At 41.0% G+C, this 19419-nt stretch overlaps 2 protein-coding genes across 16 annotated transcripts in view; both read right to left on the bottom strand.

The window, feature by feature from the left end:
* N4BP2L1 (NEDD4 binding protein 2-like 1) overlaps positions 1-2062 on the bottom strand; it is a 15110-nt gene extending 13048 nt beyond the window's left edge. The window contains exons 1-3 of the mRNA XM_010572808.1: positions 1984-2062; positions 989-1116; positions 90-176 (exon numbers count right to left, since the gene is read on the bottom strand). Coding sequence (XP_010571110.1) covers positions 90-176; positions 989-1116; positions 1984-2062 — 294 coding nt within the window. The remainder of the gene's footprint in view (positions 1-89; positions 177-988; positions 1117-1983) is intronic.
* A 1547-nt stretch (positions 2063-3609) lies between these two features.
* N4BP2L2 (NEDD4 binding protein 2-like 2) overlaps positions 3610-19419 on the bottom strand; it is a 49521-nt gene continuing 33711 nt past the window's right edge. For 4 of the 15 annotated variants that reach the window (XM_010572724.1, XM_010572720.1, XM_010572722.1 and 1 more), the window contains 5 exons: positions 12757-14555; positions 10278-10363; positions 9536-9581; positions 8563-8755; positions 3614-3723 (listed from right to left, as the gene is read on the bottom strand). In XM_010572724.1, coding sequence (XP_010571026.1) covers positions 8595-8755; positions 9536-9581; positions 10278-10363; positions 12757-14555 — 2092 coding nt within the window. In that variant the 3' untranslated portion in view covers positions 3614-3723; positions 8563-8594. Of the gene's footprint in view, positions 3724-8562; positions 8756-9535; positions 9582-10277; positions 10364-11301; positions 11379-12756; positions 14556-19419 lie in introns of those variants that run through there. The other 11 variants (XM_010572730.1, XM_010572729.1, XM_010572731.1 and 8 more) reach the window with 8 other exon arrangements.

Below are 19419 nucleotides of genomic sequence, written 5' to 3' on the forward strand. Positions count from 1 at the left end.
TCCCCTCACGCCTTCTCACACCCACCCCACGGCCGGTCGGGGGGCCCGAGGCGAGGAGAGCCGAAGGGGCTCCGGAACGGCCGCCTTACCTGGCCAGGGTGCTCTTCCCGGCGCCCGGCAGCCCCCGCAGCAGCAGCACCACCCTCCCGCCGAAGCGGCCCCGCGGGGGCTGCAGGCTGAGCCCCCCCAGGGCCCGCAGCAGCCGCTCATCCATTCCCACACACGCCCCTTCCCCCAGGGGCCGGGGCCCGGCCCAGGCGGCGGGGATTCCCTTCTCCCGTCAGGGGCCGGGCCTCTGCCGTGTGGGCGGGCGGGCGGAGAGGAGCGTCCCTCGGCGGAGGGGGGGGTTGAGGCGGGGGGTGTGTGTGAAGGAAATGGCCGAGGCTCTTCCCCTGTGAAAACGAAAGCCGCCTGAAGGAGACACTCAGGGGAACGGAAGGGGAGGCAAGGCTCCCGCAAGCCAAACCGGTCAGGTACGGCGCTAGCCTTCCACCTGGAGGGTTAGCCCGAGGGACCGCCGTTAATTCTTTAAAAATCACCATCGGTCGCCCGGTTCTCAAGGGCGGGGGAACGGCAGCCAGCGCCGAAAGCGGTGAACTGCGGGGCACCCCTGGGCGGGAATCGCCACAGCTCGTCGGAGGAGCGCAGCTCTCCACAGGAGTCCCCCAGACACCGACCCAGCTTTTTGTTCTTTTTTTTTTTTTTTTGACAGGAATGGAGCTAGTGGAGTCAACCCCCCGCCTCCAAAAAAAAAAAAAAAAAAAAAAGGCAGACAAGGATGGATTCCAAGCTGATGTAGCTAAATAACTGCCCTGCACAAGCGACCCTGTCCATCACGCTCACTACATCAACATTTTTCCAAACATAGAAGCACACGAGAAACGACAGCAAGCCTACCAAGATTTATCTCCCCTAAAGAAAACCCAATCTGCTTTAACGCGACCACCACACAAGCCGAAGAGATGACAGTTTCCAGTAAAACCCAAACCTGCTGGTGTGGTATCGCGCTCTCGGAGCCACGCACGGCATCGGCCCCAGCCTGGGGTACAACGCAGGGACACGCCGACACTGAACGACAGCGCTGAAAGCTTTGGGTTCTGAACGTCACAAATCGTGCTAAAGAGAGCATTCAACATACCAGGAGAAAGCTTAGCTCTCCTGGACGTAGCACACCAACGCTAGCGGCAGCGAGTGGGAGGGAAAAGGGGCAGGAAAGAAGGTATGTGAATCTTGAAATTCAAAGATAGCGGGGGGGGTTAAAGTAAACTTAACCTAGCAACACCCTACTAAAAGATGAAACACCTTTCACCCATACAAGAAATACTGTGAAATTTTGAAAACTGTTTTTATTTTAAGCATTCTAGAAGGTCGGTATTCAGTAACAGAAAATATAGGCATTCAGATTTCTCTCGCAATAAACAGAAGGAGGAAGAAAATACTAATTTTTGAGTGACATTTTCTTGAACTCAGACTAACTTTTTTGCTGCTACTGGTACACCCAGTAAGTCTGAAGCTGCGGTTATGGCCAGCATGAATTACTTTCCCCCTTCCCATCACATTTTGTGTAACGTTCTGCTGGTAGAAGAGCAGCACATTTCCAACCAAGGAGAGGAAAAAATCACACACGTACATAAGAAATGCATGAAAAAAGTGCAGCCGGTAAATTTTGCTAGTGGTACAACATTAATTTAGAAATACATACATCTTTGCCTGCTTACATGTATATGCAGTATTTAAGTGGAGAGTGGGGACACATCGGCAGTTTAGACCACGGTGGAGTGTCAGCGTGACTGCAGTCAGGTATGGGCTCTTCAGCTGATGCACAACAAAAAGGGTGCAGGGAAAGATGAGGAAGAGGAGTTGAATGAATAAATGGGTAGGTATTCTGGATCTGGAAGCTGTGGAAGTGGGAAATATTATTTCTGACAAGAACACACAACCTAAGCTTCCTTGCTTCTCCTCTTCCCATCGATCTTTTCTCACCCTTTTCACCAGAAGTGAGGCGGTAATTGTCTTTTCTGTCACTCCCTCTCACTACAAAGAAATTTCCAGCCTTATGCATGTCTCAATTGACAAAAGTTGCTCTTTCTGATTAATTTTCTGATTAAGTTAATTAGGGTCATTTGATTTGTCCTTTCACCTCCCTCCACTCTCTACTGCCTGCCTCACCTTCATTATTTGCTATTTCAGCAAGCACTCATGTTTTTTCTCATAAATAGCTGTCCTTCGTGATCCTCCCCTGCCCCCACGGGCCCCTTCTTCTGGTCCGTCCCACCAACACCTCTTGCTTTCTGCTTTCCTCCTCCCATTCGTGGTTACACTCCTGTCCTTCTGCAGGTGAAAGTGCCAGCCACCTCGGCATCATCAACTGCGTCTACCCTCGGCATTCCATTCCCGGGCATCACAAGCACCACCTTAAAGATAGATGCACAGAACACGTCGCCACAGCAATACATCAGGGCAATTTTGTGCTTCTCCAGAAAAGCAAGAGCAACAGAGAGCTGGTGGAGAAGCCTCGCCCTGTTTACAGCCTCCACAAAAAAAAAAATTAAAAAAAATGTAGATGAATCCAAACACACCTCGGGAAAAAAAAACCCATGAAATTGTGTTTTAAAAACATGGGATAAAATTCATCGCCTATGTAATTTAGCTCACTCTACCTATGTAAATATTTCCAGTTTTTTCTGAGACCTGTGCGGGCCTTACATAGACAGTTATATGAGCAAAATTTTAGATTTTACTGTCAAGGGTTCATTAATTTCTGCTGTTCATCTCCCCCTGGAAATCAATACTCCACTACTCATGTTATTGGGACAATTTCCTCAGTAACAGAATTGCTACTGGTAAGGTTACTGTTCCAGTTGAGGAATAAACACCATGCTTAATTATGAAGGAAAACCACAATATTAAAAAAAAAAGGGGGGGGGGGAACAACTGCTTTTAGCTTAAATTTCTCCTCACATCATAAGAATTTTTAAGTAAAAAATGGCAAAAGGAATACCACTAACAGAAACATCAAACCACTGGTTATCAGTGCTAGTTATAGGTCTTACCAGTCTACCACAAATCACACGCATCTTTCCTCCAGTATATTTGAATCAGGCCTACAGTGACATTTTCTCCTCGTTTCTATAGTCCCAAATGAGTCTAGCTGAAGGGAAGCATTAAGCCTGGTTTTAGGAGAAAAGAAGGTAAGTTGCGCACCTCTGGATGAAACAATAGGAGCAACTGAGGAAGGTATTTATTCCACTTGAGGTTATAAAGAGACTGGGATGTAATTATGACTGACAGGATGAAAGGCAGAAGTAGGGTAAGACACATTAACAGGCACCTTTCCCCGCAGGTAGGCATCACTACCGGTTCATGTACTGGTTCACGTGGCAACACCTTGGATCCTGAAGCTCACGCCTCATGTCGACAGACACCTCCTTTCTGCTCACTGGTCTCTGCCCTCAATCTCTTTGTACCACAATCGAGGATGTACTGAGAAGGTATAAATCCCAAATGGCTTCAGAAAGCGACCTTTTGCCACACACAACAAAGTTATCTCAATTTTGAGTTTTATTACATGGACAGAGAGGTTGATATCGGGGAGGGGGGGAGATGGCCAAAGATTCACACCAAAAATCTACAGCGGTTACTCTCTTCCAGGTTATTCCTCACGTTTAAAATCCTTGGTGGCCAAATGAAGTCCTTCCATGGTGGAATCAAAGCGAGAAGTTTCTGAAATAAAAAAGAGATTCTGCTGAAATACCACAACAGCACAGACTGCAGAAAGACTAACAGTTGCAAATCCCACCCTCAGACTGAGAAAAGTTCACCTATCTGATATTTTTAAAAGTCTCTTTCTTTCTCCTACTCAGCTGTTGGTTATTTCTTTAAAAAGTTAAGAACAACAGAGAGGAAGCGGATGATGGAAACCAAAGGAAAAATAAAACACGCAAGGAGAATGGAAAAGGAAGAGAAGAAAACATGGATGTCAAAACTAGAGACAGTAAGGACCTAGCAATCTCAAGGCTGAAAAATAAGGAGAAGAGTAACACAGCATAATTTTTTTGTCTCTACATGTCACAAACACTACATAATGAACAGCCGTTCAACCAATACTACTATAGCATAGCTACATCTCATCATTGTTTTGTTACGTTGCAAATTTTTTCCTGTTCCATTCACTCAGGACCTCACAGGCCTCCAAGTTACAGAATTCACGTGAGGCACCAGGACAACCTGATGGTTAGTCTTTTCTTAGAGCTCCAGAAACACTGTTCTGGGCAGCTCTTATTCCCCCTGGTAATTATACTCTCTGCTTAAGTAAATTTTAGGCCAGGTTTTCGTGGTAAGCGCTGTAAAAGGCAGGTGAGGTTTTTTGGTCATAATTCTGTACACTTTTTCACACTTCATTTTCTTTAAAATTAGTGGTTAAATGTCAAAGGATAGAGAAAATATTTTTTTATTATTGTTGTATCAAAGCAGCAACTGGAAGAGGTTTGACCATGGGATGGTATTTTCTGCGGCAATACTGGAAGACTGCTTTACTCTGCTTTGTATCTTTTAGATTATTTTTTCCATGCTGGCCCTAAGACAGTCCTGTCTGTCCTAGTTCTGCATTCCTGCTCCTTTGCCTGTGTCCTGCTAATCGCATGGCTCAGACTGAAAACTTTCTGGATGTCTTCATGCATTGGATGATGGAGCTGAACTGCCTCACTCTCTGGCTGCGGAAGCATCGCATCCAACAAAGGGAAGTGATGGGAATAGCATAGCCAGGGAAAGGAGGAGAGGTAACATGTCATCGAGAGATTTGTCTCATTAAAACCACGACCCTCCTGGGCTGTCGTGGAGGAAGTCTTCCTGCAGGGAGCGACTGACCGCTATGCTTCAAAAAGAAACATGCCTGCTTTTATTTTGCAGTAGTCCTGCAGATAAATGCTTAAACTGACACTGGGTTTTGTCTTCTTGTTCTACATTTGTATAGCACCTGGCACTCATGAGTCCTGGTCTAAGGCACTAAGAAACATCTAGGCACCAAAATAATGCTGTTTTCACTGATCTCAGCATTTTTTAAACCAGGATCTCTTGCTTAATCTCCAGAACAAATACTGATGTGCTGCCAAGGCTGCAATAAGGGGCTCTCGCAACAACTTGCAATTAACCCTGTGTTTTCACAGAGGAACACAACCACTGTTCACTCTCCCATTTGAATAAAAACACCCTTACACAACATGAATACAGAAGCATGATCATCTGGCTAACTTGCACTTGGCCAGTAATGCTTAGTTTACTTCCCAATCTAAAGGGACTGAAATGACTGTATTAGCTCTCCATTTATTTTCTATCATTTTAAAAGCTTTTGGTAGGAATGCCTCAGTTCCCCCCCCCCCCCCGACATTTGATGAAATCAAATCCATTTCAACATTTATAGTTGTTCACTTGTGCAGATTTACAACCACTCTGGGACATCATTCTTAGCAAGTCTGCTTTAATCAGCAACCAGAAGACAATGATTTTGTGGTGAGAAAAGACAACCTTATCCCTCAAAACCAGGGGCACCATCGTCCAGAAAAACTCACGTGCCTTTTACAGCACTTACGCATGCGGACTTCAGAGGACCGCTGGAATACCCACGTGGGGTCTGGCCAGCGGTCTGTGTTACCTGGTACCCTGTGCCTGACAGTGCACGTGAGTTGACTGAAAACCTTAAGAGATGCTTTTTGCTTTTCACATACTTTTTCTAAGGTTGGAGGTTTGTTTGTTTGTTTGTTTTAACATCCTAACATTTGTATAAGCTTAAAAGCAGTCTTTCATCCAAAGGTATGGCTGCATGATATGCAGTCCCTGGCGTCAGAGCCGATGGCCACCCAAGGGGGAAGCCCTGCACAACCTCCCCGTTGTCTCTGCAGCGGCACAGCCCCGTCTGCTCCCTGGTCCCCGCTCTGGCACCCAGCTGGACCATACACAAGCTTATCTAAATTTGCTAGCCCAGCAGAAAACTATTCCTTTGGTTCCTGTGGGGTTAGTGACTTAAATTATAGCCTTCATAGCAGCCAGTGAATGCTGGAGCTGATAAGTGGAGCAGGGCTGGAGGAAGGGAACTTCCCGCTTTCAGCAGCAGCAAGCCCGGCCCGAGGCAGCAGACCAGAGCTCCAGACCAGCCTAAACCCTCCTGACCTCCCGTGTCTCATCCTTTCCCTCCCACAGCCATCGGGACTTTCCCTGACTCATTTCAGATGAGTAAAAAAAAAAAAAAAAAAAAAAAAAAAAAAAAAAAAAAAAAAAAAAAAAAAGCCAAAACAACAACAAAAAAAGCACAAAACGCCCCAACTAACTTCCCTCCTCCTCGCAGTACAAAGCCCTAACCAGCTTAGTGTTCCCAAATCAAAGGCTTTGCTGAGCACCAATGGGACCATGCAGCCAGGACCAGAGGCTTCACCTGCCTCCAACCCAACCATCCCACCTCAGCATGAATCTTCGTGACCGAGTCCTTCTGCACAGAGTGTGCAATGCCTTTTTCTTTAAGCCAAACACTGCCTGGGAGTCATCTTTCACAACACTGCTTTAATTCTATATTCCCTAGAACTAACATAAGCCAGCACAGTAGGGTATTGGACCAGGACATCAGGTAACAAACTGGGGTTTAATGACATTTCGCGTCAGACCAGCAGTCGGTGGCTGGCTCACAAATGCACAAGGCTGCGGATCACTTCTGCTGCGCTCGCGACAAGCAGGAGAAGGCGGCTGAAGCCATTTTGGGAGTAGCATGGCAGACGGACAAAGAGGGTAAATCTAACAGAAAAAAACAGTTTGTTGGATTCAGTGACCAGATAAAGGTGTGGACAAGAAGGCAGGATACTCTGCTAGGATATGGCTTTCCTTTCTTGAAGTACAGAAAGGGGGTGAGGGGGTGGGGGGGGAATCAATTTCCAGGTTAATCACAATTTTCTTCAGGGAACAGAGCTCTCCAATTTTGTTTCTTTAGCATAAAAACATTTTAATCAATAAACCTGGGCATTTCTGGGTAGTAGCTTAGGTTACAAATCCACACTGAGACAGCCAGTCAGTATCATAAGCAGAAATCTTGCCTGTGGAGCATTCACATTTGCAGGATTATAAATAAGTAACTTATAAAAATTTGTGGCTAACGTAGGGCTAAGTATTGATGAAAATATTTATTTGCTTACCAAATATTTTAGTATGCGATTACATAAGAGGACTATACCACTACCAGATGTTCTTGATGTTATTAATAATCTGTGCTGACAGCACCTTGAGAGATCACTGCTGTCTGTACTACGTGTTTCAGAGAGATTCCCCTCATCTTCCTACATTGGTAGTTGGTACAGGCTCATCAGCAAATGACCTGCAATGTCATTTTTGTCATCAATGACATAAAAATGCATATAATCAAATCAACCCTCATTCAAGAGGTTTCAATTCCAACCCAAACTATTCAACTACTTTACTTCTGTAATGAACCTCTGCTGTGGAAATTAAGAAACCTTCTAAAAAGGTCAGCTTCTGCTTTTATAACTGTCCCAACGCAGCACATGTCTGCCTCTTTGAGTCCTCCTCCAGCCATCGGCTTGTGCTCAGGTCAGGCACAGGACACCGGGAGGCACAGACCCCTGGCCAGAACCCACATGGATGATATTCCAGCAGTCCTGTAACGTCTGGATGGGAATAATTTAAGCCTCAGGATCTGGAATTTTTTTGCTGCCTCAATTTGTCCATGGTGCAAGTTATTCTATTTCCATGTACCTCAGTTTACTTGTTTTAAAACTACAGATTAATCCATTTTCCACTTTGGAAAGAACAACTGATGGAAAATGATACAGAAGTTAAGCTAGCATTTTCCAGCTAGATCCAAAAGTCCTTCCTTATTACCACAATTTACCTAGAATATTTCTCATAGACAAACTGGAGAAACTTTGCCAAGTTACCAAAGGGTTCAAAAATTCACAAGACAAGCATGAACACAATAGCATACTTTCTAACACTCAGTAGCACACTTTGTCATACCAAATTAAAACATTCATAAAAATTAATACTTCAATATACGGAATCCTATTGCAACCTCCTGCTGCTGATTCTCTACTGAAAAGCAGAGCTGTCACTTTTTCATGACTTGCTTAAACACTGTTTTATTGTTCATACAGTGCTCTTCATAATTAGACCCTTAATGATGTCAGCATTGCTCTCCATGTTGAAGAGATGAGGAAAATAGGGCTGAGATGATATGACTCACAACTGATTGCCACAGTAATCAAACTGGGAATAAAGTCCAGTTCTTAGGCATCATAGATCACTGCATTCACTTCACCAGGCAGGTTTTAGATTTTGGAGAAAAATTCATATGGCTTTAGTAACAAAATGCTGCCTTCTCTTTTCCCCATTCAGGCTTAAAAAAAAACCCAAACCAAAACAACCCTCAACCCTAACTTGAAGGAAAAAAAAAACCACCCAAGTTGGGTGATACTAAATGCACCTTAAAAATTATAACAATGTTCTTTAGATGTTTGGTCAAATATAATACAAGAATGAAACACATTGAGAAGTGTGACTGATTACCTTTTCCTTCATGCAGAATTTAAGATAGTCGGTCATGATTGATGAAACACAGCATCCAGCCAGCCAGTGCTAGTGTAGGTCATGATGTTCTCCTCTATCACCCCTTGAAACAGCTCCATTTCTGGAAGTGTTTCAGAAGAGCCTTGATTCTCTTGGCGATTTTTATTTAGATCTTCAAGACTATTAATATTGTCTAAAAAATAAACAAATTACAAACTGCAGACACAGCCACCTGAAATTGTCTTACGTAATCTGTCATTTATATTATGTCAGGATAGAGTATTTCTAGAACAAGCTTTTATTTCATCAGAATACTCTTGACTTTGCCTCCATAATGGCCTACAAAATAAACCTCTCAGGCTTGTCTCAGGGTTAAGGGGGACAGAGAGAGAGAAAGAGTGTGTGTAGGTACACACACTAAACTCATATGGCAATAACAGAAAAACAACCAGCAACCTTATCCCATAACCTCCACACTGCCGGAATTCATGCATGCAGAACTCTAGAGCTTCCCATGGACCCTGATAACTCTTGCTGCTCAAGTGCGTGACCTATTATTATGCTGGCAATTTTTAGTGATCATTAAGTTTAATTAAGTTGAAGATGCTCAACCTTTCAGAGAAATAAAGTCTAATGAAAGACTTCTTCATGCTAAACATCCTTCTGATCTGGAATGAGTAAACTTGAGCTAAGTGTTGGATTAAGTCCATATGGGAAACTTTAAAAAGGCAAGGAATTTCAGCATGTGCATCAGGAAACGTAAAGAGATGATGCACAGTGACCATAGCTCTGCCATACTATGTACGCAATCAATGAGGGCACAAATTCATTTATCACATCCTAGTGCTTTTGCACAAAGAAGAGTGTTATCACTCATTTGTGCTGAAAACCTTTGACACCCTTCAGCATTAACTATTTTCTCTCCTGAACAAGAAGTACTTTATACAGGTTTTGTATGAAAGAATGGACTTACCAGCCAAGGCATTTCTGTTCTGCAATCCATTTGTTTTCTGTTTCTCCTAAAATAAATAATAGTAGTCCAGAGAAAAGAAGAAAGTATGTGACAAGAGATTGTTATTTTGGGAAAGAACAAGGTCCATGGTCTATTTTATAATTACTATTTCATTGTATTTACAGGATTTTCCTCATTTCCACTACCAGACACTACAGTGCTCCTTAAATAAAAACAAACCTTCACAAAGCAACAGCCACAGTGGGGGGAAAAAAGTAATTTGTAAGTTAACACTTTCTAACTAGACAAGGAGAATTAATTTGCCGTCAGTCACTCAGAATGACTTCTCTGCTACAACTCTTTGTAGAAGTAGCCATGAAGAAGCTACAGGTAGTGGAAGATGAAATTTGCTCAGATGACGGGAGAAAACCTTAAGAAGGAAAACAACCGGATGATGGTGGGTTGTACTTAATGAACATAGGCCAGGTCAGGACACAAGTATCACAGAAAAGGTTGGGTTTTTTTCTCCCTCAGCTACTTTGTATACATTTCTGAAGATGATCTTTCAAAACCTGAATCCTACCATGGCCTCAAGCTGGTTCTGGAAATATTCAGAGTATATGAACCATCCATCTCCTCATCGTAGGTTTCAAAAAACAAAGCAAATTTACTAGCCAAGAACATCATCTTGCTTATGAATTGAAGAATTCCTCTTTACACCTGGAATATTGGAAAGCCTTCCGAAATCCCCTAAAATTCGTACCTCCACAGAGGTCTTCCACAGTAAATAGATCATCTTTGAAACTTTCCAGTCAAGAGGAACTATATAATCGTCTGGCAACAAGGATTCTGCAGAAGAAAATATTTTTTGCAGTTGAGTGTTCAGATCTCTCCATAGCCAAAATATATCACTGAATTACAATTTTTGCACACGTTATATATCTAGACTTCTAAAAAAAATCAGCAGATATTTAAATGAGCCAGCAACAAAGTCAGAATTTAGGTTTTCTAGAATTTAAGGCCAGCGCACAGGAGGGGGAGGAGGCGGAAGGAGATTTGGTTTCAGTTGCTTTTTTTAGGTAAAGTCTTTCCTACCATACTTTCATCTCCTCCACATACTCCCCCAAAACTAGGTGCAAACAAGAAAACCAGAAAGCTTTCAGCCCGTAAATTAAACAAAATGCAACTTAAGTAACAACCTTTACATTTTACAATGTTTAATTACAGGAATTTGTGCAATATCACTACAGAAATTACTTTCTAAAATGTTTTAACTCTAACACTGTTTAAGAAGCTGAAGAGATTTTTTTTGTAGGAAAACAGTCTAAAATATATTCTACACTTACATGAGAATTATACAAGCAAGTCAGTCTACTAAATCTTTCATTTATAAATAGCCAAAGACATTTATTTACCAAAAATTTCCCCTCCAAAATATTTTCAATAAAAATTGACCGCAATTGCCAGTGTTGTAAAATACTACAGTTCAAATGTATACATCAATAAATAGCCTATCAACATATAATAGGCCATAAAAAAGCCCAAGAATTTTTGGAATTGTAGGAAAATTATAGTCAAATGAGAATGTGGGCAGCCTTCTGCAGACAGCAGGCAGAATTTTGATGGAGAAAAACCCAACAAACAGCAATCACAAGCTGGCAGGGCTTCAGAGAGATATTGGGGTGGGTTTGTATTTCTTAAAGGTTATTTCCAAAGGAAACTCATCTAAACACCAGAGAATTTCACCTGTTACTGACTCAGAGAAGAATGACATTTGGTTCACTAACCTACTGAGTGTTTCTGAATGCCTGTTTTTTCTTTTTTTCTTGGAAGATCCCTGTTTTCAAGTCATGGCCAGCTCCCTCTAAGATGATGAAATTTAAGATCACAGATAGGAAGACTCACCAAGTTTGGATGAGAAATTGGTGAGGACATCAGCAGTACTTCCCTGCTCTGTTTCAGCTCTATATGGCAAGTTCTTTGGTGTGTGGTGCCAGATTTAGAGAAAGCAGCACTGCACATCCTCTGGGGACCAAGCTGAGCAATGCTGCCAGTGGTTTGCATCACTCTTCTGGCAGGTAGCATTGCCATCGACTTTTACAATAAAACCAAAGAATCCTGAGATCAGTTTGGGCATATAAACAGACATAAGTTGTTCCTCAGTTGTCTTCTTAAAATTTTCATATGAAAATAAATGCTTAACTTTAACTTCTACTGAAACAAAGAGGCATAAAGGTCCATGTGCTGAGAAACCGGTCTGTGTTTTTTAATCCTATTTGTTGGAGAAATCAAAGTTACTGTTTCTCCACTGACTAAATTTGGACCAAAGAAGTTGCAGAACTTTATGCACAGGGAACGTGGCTCTTCCAGCATACGCGTACACAGCACCACGTCCTAGGGTGGTTCCAAACAGATGTCTGTTGTTGTTGCTGGCTACAGCTCTGTAGGGTTACGTTAGCCTGCAGTAATTTTGGAAGTCGTGGTTGCCACACACAACTCCTTTCAGTACTGATCGTCATACTTCTAAGTGCTAACTTAAAATGATTAAACTGAAAGTACAAAAATATGACAATTGGAGCTCTGGAAGGCAAATATGCAACACTGTGACATAAATCATGCATGATTAAAAAGAAGGTATTCGCTATCAGAAAACGCATCTTGGAAGTCTGATTTCCAATTTCAAATTACATTAGATTTTGGGAAAGATTTTCAACAGTATCTAAGCCACGTAAGAGCATAGGAAAACTTTACTAAATAAAGGAATGCTACTATATTAACCCAGTGGAATATAAAACCAAACACGCAACCTTTATATAAGAGCACACATTTTGTACCATGTTTTCATTTAGTTTTGTAATCAACACAGTAAAGCCTTACTCAGTAGGATGTATTAAAACATCAACAAGAGCTTCATGCTTTGGATTTAAAGTTAGTAAGTTTTTTTACTAAAAGGACTGCAAATATGAGGCTAAACCAAACAGCACCTTTGACAGAGACTGAAGATGATTTTAGGTAAAAAATAAAATAATCACCAAAGCAGCAGTGATTCCTTTCAATAGGATTAATATTTGATTAACTGGTACCTGCAATAGAAATGAGTATTTAATCATAGGGGTCTTTGTGTGGGTTTGGGGGAGTGTTTTGGGTTTTGTTTGTTTGTGGTTTTAGGGAGGTTGTGGTTTTTTGGGGGGTTGGGTTGTTTTTTTTTTTAATTTACATAGGAGTAGTAAGAAGAGTATTACCTAGTGGAAGACCTGGAGCGCCAAAGAGCTGCACAAGTTGAAAAGCAAATCCTAATGATAAGGGAAGTCCCAGAAAACTACATTTCATATTCACATCTTGGTTATCTTCAAGCTGTGAGGCCTCTGCTGGCTCAGGGTCATCTGCTTCGTGCACATTTTCACTGCAGCTTGCCAATAGGCTAGAACCCTCTGGATATTCAGAAACAACTTTAACAGAAGACAAAATATCTGGTTGGCTATTTGTAACCTCTGAAGAAACTTGTTCACTCTCGCCCTCGTTTTTTTCAACTACCTGTTGTTGCTTAAGAGTTCTAGCTTGCTCCTCCTTCATCCCGGAAACTACACAAACCCCACAGGAATATTCTGGCATAGGAGAAGATAGTCCCGAATGAATGTAAGAAATATCATTTAACAGAGCATCTGCATCCAGGGCGGGTAAGGAATAGGTTGCCTCAGTGTCACTGCAAGGTGCAAAATATTCCTGCAATGCATGGTCCTGTTCACGTTCCTCTCCACGGTCCTCACTTAGAAAGCTCTTTTGCCCCACTTCCAAAACACCTTTTGGGGGAACATCATCTTTTATTGGGATTTCCTTCCTTCCCTCTGTACCGCCAGCAATCTGTCTTGGTAGATTAAAATTTGGTGCCAAGTTGACAATTCTTCTGTATCTTTTCCTCTTCGATATAACTGGTGCAGCATCATTTCTTGGAACAGTTACTTCACCTGAACGCTGCATGAAGGTGCCCCCAGCTTCCGCAAGGGAATCAAAGTCCACTTCACCAGCTGGAGATGCCAACAGACCTTTGCTTATTACATTGCCAGCCTCCTCAGTTACTGTTACCTGATGGTTTTCCTTCACCAATCCTCCATTTGACCGACAGCAGTTTAGCTGCGTTGAACTGTTCGCCTGAGTCTGTTTAGGTTTAATTTTGGGGGGTCTTTGTTCACCTACAAATTTATCCTCAGACCAAGAAGCGAGAGAAACTTGTGTATCAAAGCCCAGTTGCAATTCCTCAGTAGGTAAATCAACTGAAAAAAAAGCCCAGGCATTAGAGCTATTCTCTTCTGCTTTTAATGCACCTTTGTCCTCTGTGTTACTATCAGGCACATTATCATGTACGTTGGAATTGTAGCACTGGGAGGTTTCTTTGTCTTCACCATTTAAACTTAACAGCTTAGCTTCCATGTCAGGTTCACATGTAATTTGACACGATCCAAGTTTGTTTTCTTTGCTTAGTGGTGTGTTATAATCTTCAGAGATGCCTTCTGTTACCTGGATGGAATTTTCATCATTGCTTATTTTTAGGCAACAAAGATTTTCTTTCTGCCTTTGATTTGTTTCCTCATTATCCAATGCATTTTTGGTTAAGTTTTCAGTAGAAAAAGGTTTTACATCTATTAGAAGTAAACTGTCACTTTCTACAGGCAATTCATTTTTCAATGCACTGTTTGACATCGTTGAGACCTCGGACACAGCGATGGGAAACCTTTCTCTTGAAGCCAGTGCAGCTTCTTTCAGGCTTTCATCATCACCATTAGGCTGCTCTTCACAAACTGTTACTGGATCCTCTGGACCTTCACTAAATGTACACAACAATTTGCTGTTTTCTTCTTCTGAATCATCCCCTTCACTTTCTGATGTGTCCTGGTCATCTGGAATTGGATGATGAGCTGCTCCATCTACTATTTTCTTCATAATTTCTGTATGATTGCCTTTCATTTTCTTGTTTCTTTTTCGCTTTTTCTTCTGTTTTGCTTTTGTCAACAGGTGCCCAGGGTCCTTCTTTAAAATTGTCTTCCTATGTGAAAATAAGTAAAAAAAATAATTCAGTAATGATGTATTAATGGTGTTCAATTTGAAGAGTAGGTACTTCATGTTAATATGATGATGAAACACAGACCATCTGCTTTTTTAAATACATAAAATCTCAAATAAAACCTTCTATCGATTAAACAAATGTACACCTTACAATTCAGAACAATCTTAAACATTTTAAACCAATTTAAATAAACTTAGCTGTCGTCTCATTAACTCAGCTTTACAAAAAGTATCACAAATCATTGCAAGACCAAACAACATGTTTCTGGATGTCTTTCTAAATGATGTTTGAACAATAGATACTAAAGAGCTACCGCTATTCTGAAATTTCATTAAAAGTCAAGCTGAGCAGAAAGGTACCAAGTGGAGGACATAGTAAGAAAACTTCATCCATTAAGATTAAATGGACTATATTTAGATAAGCTGGACTTAAATTCAAAACATACTAACCAAAAATCTGAATAATGTAAAGGTACAGTGACTATAGCAGCTCTGATATTTATTGCTCAGTATATTATGTGTGGATGCATTCATATTTGGAAAAAATATTTCGTATCTTATTAGTAACAAAATAATACACTACAGAAAAATTGATACAGTTGTAGGCAGCTATTTACAATTAATTTTGTAGCTCTTTACAGAATGTCTGATTTTTTTTTTGTCTGAATTTCTCATCGAATTCAACAGGTAGCAGCTCTAACAGTGACTTCTCTGAAAACTTGATGTTAGCCCGTCAGCCAGCTAACCCCCAAATGAACACGCATTAAAAAAACCTAGTGCAGAAGTCTAACTTCTCCCTATGCGACTCTTCAGAGAGAGATGGGCTTTTCAAAGCTAAAGATCTGCTCCTTTTCTGTAATTCTTTGCTTTTCCATAACCCTTTGTTCAGGATGGTACTCCACACAACACACTAAAGCAAACAAAGCAGTAGCTAGAAGAATTATAGGATAAAATTAGTTATTTTCTGGGTATTCATATGTAACATAAGCTGTTTTAACTGCTGTATTCTGAAATTCTTGAGAGAAATAAAAAAAAAGTGTGTGTGTGTGGGGTGACTGTGCATGCGTAGGGAAAGCCAGAGTCACTAGTAAGCAACCTGGGACCTAAAGGTCACCTATGGAAACCTAGCCTGACCCTTTATTCATTCTTAAATTTATTCATTGTTAATCCCATATGAATTCTTTCGAATTTGAACTCTACAAAACAAACCCTCCTAATTCTCTGAGCATGAAGCACATCAGCAGCCTTCTCTGCCTCAGTATGGCCACAGAGCCACTTGACTGGAACCAGGTTCAAAAGTCTGCATGCCTCGATATTGCTGCAACAAGCACTACAGATCTCCAAAAAGATCTTGTTGGAAAGCACACAATTTTTATTGCCCTACAATGGCATCCAGGTGAGACATCCTACTGAGGAATAGGATTTCCTTCAAATGTTGGCATTTAAGTCCACACGGTGCTTTCCTCCAAGTAATGGAAACTGATCTCCCCTTTTCCAAACCAGTGTATTTTCAATACAGCGCCCTAGGGTTTGAGTGCAGATGCCTATACTGCAGATGCTTGAAGTTGGCCAAGACAAATTCCATCCCGAATTCTGCTCACAGTACCTTCGTTCCTTAGCAACATGCCTCATCTCTCCAAATTGCCAATGTCAGCACTGGCACAGGAAAGGAATGGACTTCTCCAGTCTTGGTACTATTGTAGCTGTACTCTTGCTTACTACTGACTTCTCCCAGATGTGAATTTGCACTGCTGCTAATGGAAGTGAACTTCTCCAATACAGATTCAAGCATGTTTCTGGTGCCTAACTCCTGACACATCTGACAATGCTTTCAGGACAATGCTGACAAACTTTCTCAGGCTAGGATGCCACACCAAAAGGTATTGTAGAACTTTTCAGAAATGAGGGGAAAAAAAAGTCTCAGAGGTCAGTACATTTATTTCTTCTCCTCACCATTAGTTCTGAATCAGGAAGGAAAACCACACTGGGCAGGATTCACTTTAGAATGTAAGAACAGCAGAAATACATCCACCAAATAACAGAAGAAGAACCTGGATGATCCAGAGAGACTAACAGCTATTATTGCACTGAAATTGTTGCATGTCAAAATAATAACAAATGCAAATGTTGGTCCAGGTTGATGATTTAGCATACCTGGATATGACCTTCAATAGTGACATTCAACAGCTCATGATAAATACAAACACGTCATTTCTATGCTTTGGAAACATGGAGGTTTTATAGCAGTTCAGGGAAATTAGTGTTCTAAAGGTCTGGATTTCCTAAAGAAAGGACTAAAGCAAAAGGGAAAGTGATGAACTACTACATGCAAAATAATAAGATTTATTATTCTTCACTTTTCCAGGCAACTTCTGTTTTCCAACTGATTCTAAGAAAATACTACCCAAAAGAAAGACTCTAATGCACCACGATGGCATACCTAAAAATTTCCTGCTTAGGGTATATCCAGTATCGCGTTAAGGTTTTTGCATTTAATGAAGCAAATTGTCTACTAGTTTTCTTTCGTTTTACCTTAGTTCCTCCTCTTTTAGTCCACCTACATGCTTTCAAGGGGTTTTCCTTATCGTAAAACCATATGGCACACAAACACTCAGAAAATTCAAGAACCAGCATGGAGATAGACTTCACTGCTTTGCAGGGGCATTTGCTACCGAGTTGGTTTTAAACACATATAACACATGCAAAAGGGAAAAGAAAAAAGGTGCTATTTCAGTTGATATTTAAATTTTGCTATAGATTATGCATTTAAAAAAAACTGGTTAGTAATAAACAGACCTGAAAAAATGGGATAGTATTTTTGTTGCAATAGGAATTCCCTTTCTGTAACAACACTTTGAAATTTCTCAGCCTACCGTAGACAATATTAAAAGCTTTTTGCCATAACTCGTTACATGTGCTTCAAGGTTGTAACCGACTGCTCAAAAAAGCACTGTCCAGCTTGATGGAGAGTCAGTGCTCAGATGATGCTCTTTACTGGAGAAACAAATGCACTTTCATGATTGACGAGGCAGAACATGCAAAGTAAATAATCTAGTTAGTCACATTTTGCTGGAAAATGGCGAAACCAGAAAAGAGTTAGTTATTTGCAGTTGTACAAACTTCAGCTCTAGCATACATCTAAGCTGATGTCTGCTTGATATCAAAAAATGCCTGCAGTCATTGCTGTCATGAAATATAGAGGAACCAATAAATTTGAAAAGCAATTCTATATGACATTTAGCGATGAGGTACATGCTCTTTCAGAAATGTGTTATCATTAATCTCCAAAGTCTTTGGAGTAGGTTTTCAACATTAAGATTATAGTAGAGCTGCTTACATATAATGGCATTTACTGGGATACACTTCACCTTCTCCACCTGGTAAGTCCAAGTGCATTGCTGAATTCCTTGTGACCTAATGTTACTTCAGCCAACAAACAGAAATTGAAGTTATAATTTTGGAATAACAAAAAAAGTCATGGTCCCAGCCTTTTTGTTACATATCTTGTCTTTAATAATTTAATGAGTGATGAAGATCCAGTTCCTCAAAACCAAATGGAATACTGGTATTTGGTGATCAAGCAACTGGAAAAAAAACACATGCAAAATAACTTGTCAGCATTACTGGGCTTCCTGAAAGGTGAAATTCCATTAGACAGCTGAGCACCCAACTTAGCCCTTTACAGTTGCTGAAGAAACAGTCATAGTAACCCTTTCCTACTTTGTTCCAGATGTTGCCCTTGCACTTCTACTACCTGTCTTTTGCTGGCTCTACCACCCTCCTTGTGGGTGGATTTACCTGCCTGAGCCAGCATCAAAAGAAAGCAAGTACTTGCTTTCTGGTTAAGCTGATGTAACTTACTAAAGCAAGAAGTAAAATAAGTGTCTAGCTAAGACAAAGGTGGTGGTTGTTGAGAGCAAGGTGACTACTTTCAGCAGCAACATGTTAGGTTGCCTCATAGCCCATCTTAATAAAACTCACTATAAATGATTCATAAATGTTTACATGTTACAGTGTCGCAAATTAATGCTCCTCGCCCCAAACCAGTAAAGATCCTACTAACTGGATTCAATCTGAAGTAACTCAGTATTTATTACTCTTCTGTCTCTCAACAGCATTGCCAGCAGTGGTGAGATTTAAATACTTGCCTTCATAAATTACACTATTCTATCACAATGCTCAAAGAGCTACTCCGATCTTTATCATTTCTACAGGACTGATGTATATACAGTTCAGTGCAATGTATAATCAGCCGCCAGACTGCTGCCCTGTCATAGTCCAGACACAAGAGACATTGATCTGCAGAGAATAGCATACAATTGGTTTGATGAAAGCATGCCTTTAGGAGCTGTTCATTTAATCAAATTCATTGCAAAGTGCAACCACTTTAGTTTTCAAGGTAAAAAAACAAACCACCAAATAAAAAAACCCAACTAACCAACCAAAAAACCCAAGTTCCTGAGGTGCTAGTAACAGCAATTCAGTTTCAAGTGACAGTCCGTTCACAAGAAGTCTCAGGTGGGGTGATCTGACTGATCTTTGCCCTGCCTCGTTCATGGAAGTCATAAATGTCTTCTGACTGAAAAAGCCAATCTCCTATTTCAGCTCCTTAGTCATAAAGTATGTTGATAACATTATGGAAATCCATCCTGAATATACTGATTGATATATATGTACATACACACTGAATATACTTGTGCCCACTATCAAACATCTACTTCCTGAACAAGTGAAACAACTCAAGAGCTTCTTTCAACCTCATTTAGGCACCACAAATATCTCACCTGACACAATTCAATTTTCTAACCAGAAGGGGGGGGGGGGGGGGGCGGCGCCAAGCGTGT

The sequence above is a fragment of the Haliaeetus leucocephalus genome, unplaced genomic scaffold (genome assembly GCF_000737465.1).
Source record: "Haliaeetus leucocephalus isolate CR32 unplaced genomic scaffold, Haliaeetus_leucocephalus-4.0 Scaffold351, whole genome shotgun sequence".
Classification (NCBI taxonomy): domain Eukaryota; kingdom Metazoa; phylum Chordata; class Aves; order Accipitriformes; family Accipitridae; genus Haliaeetus; species Haliaeetus leucocephalus.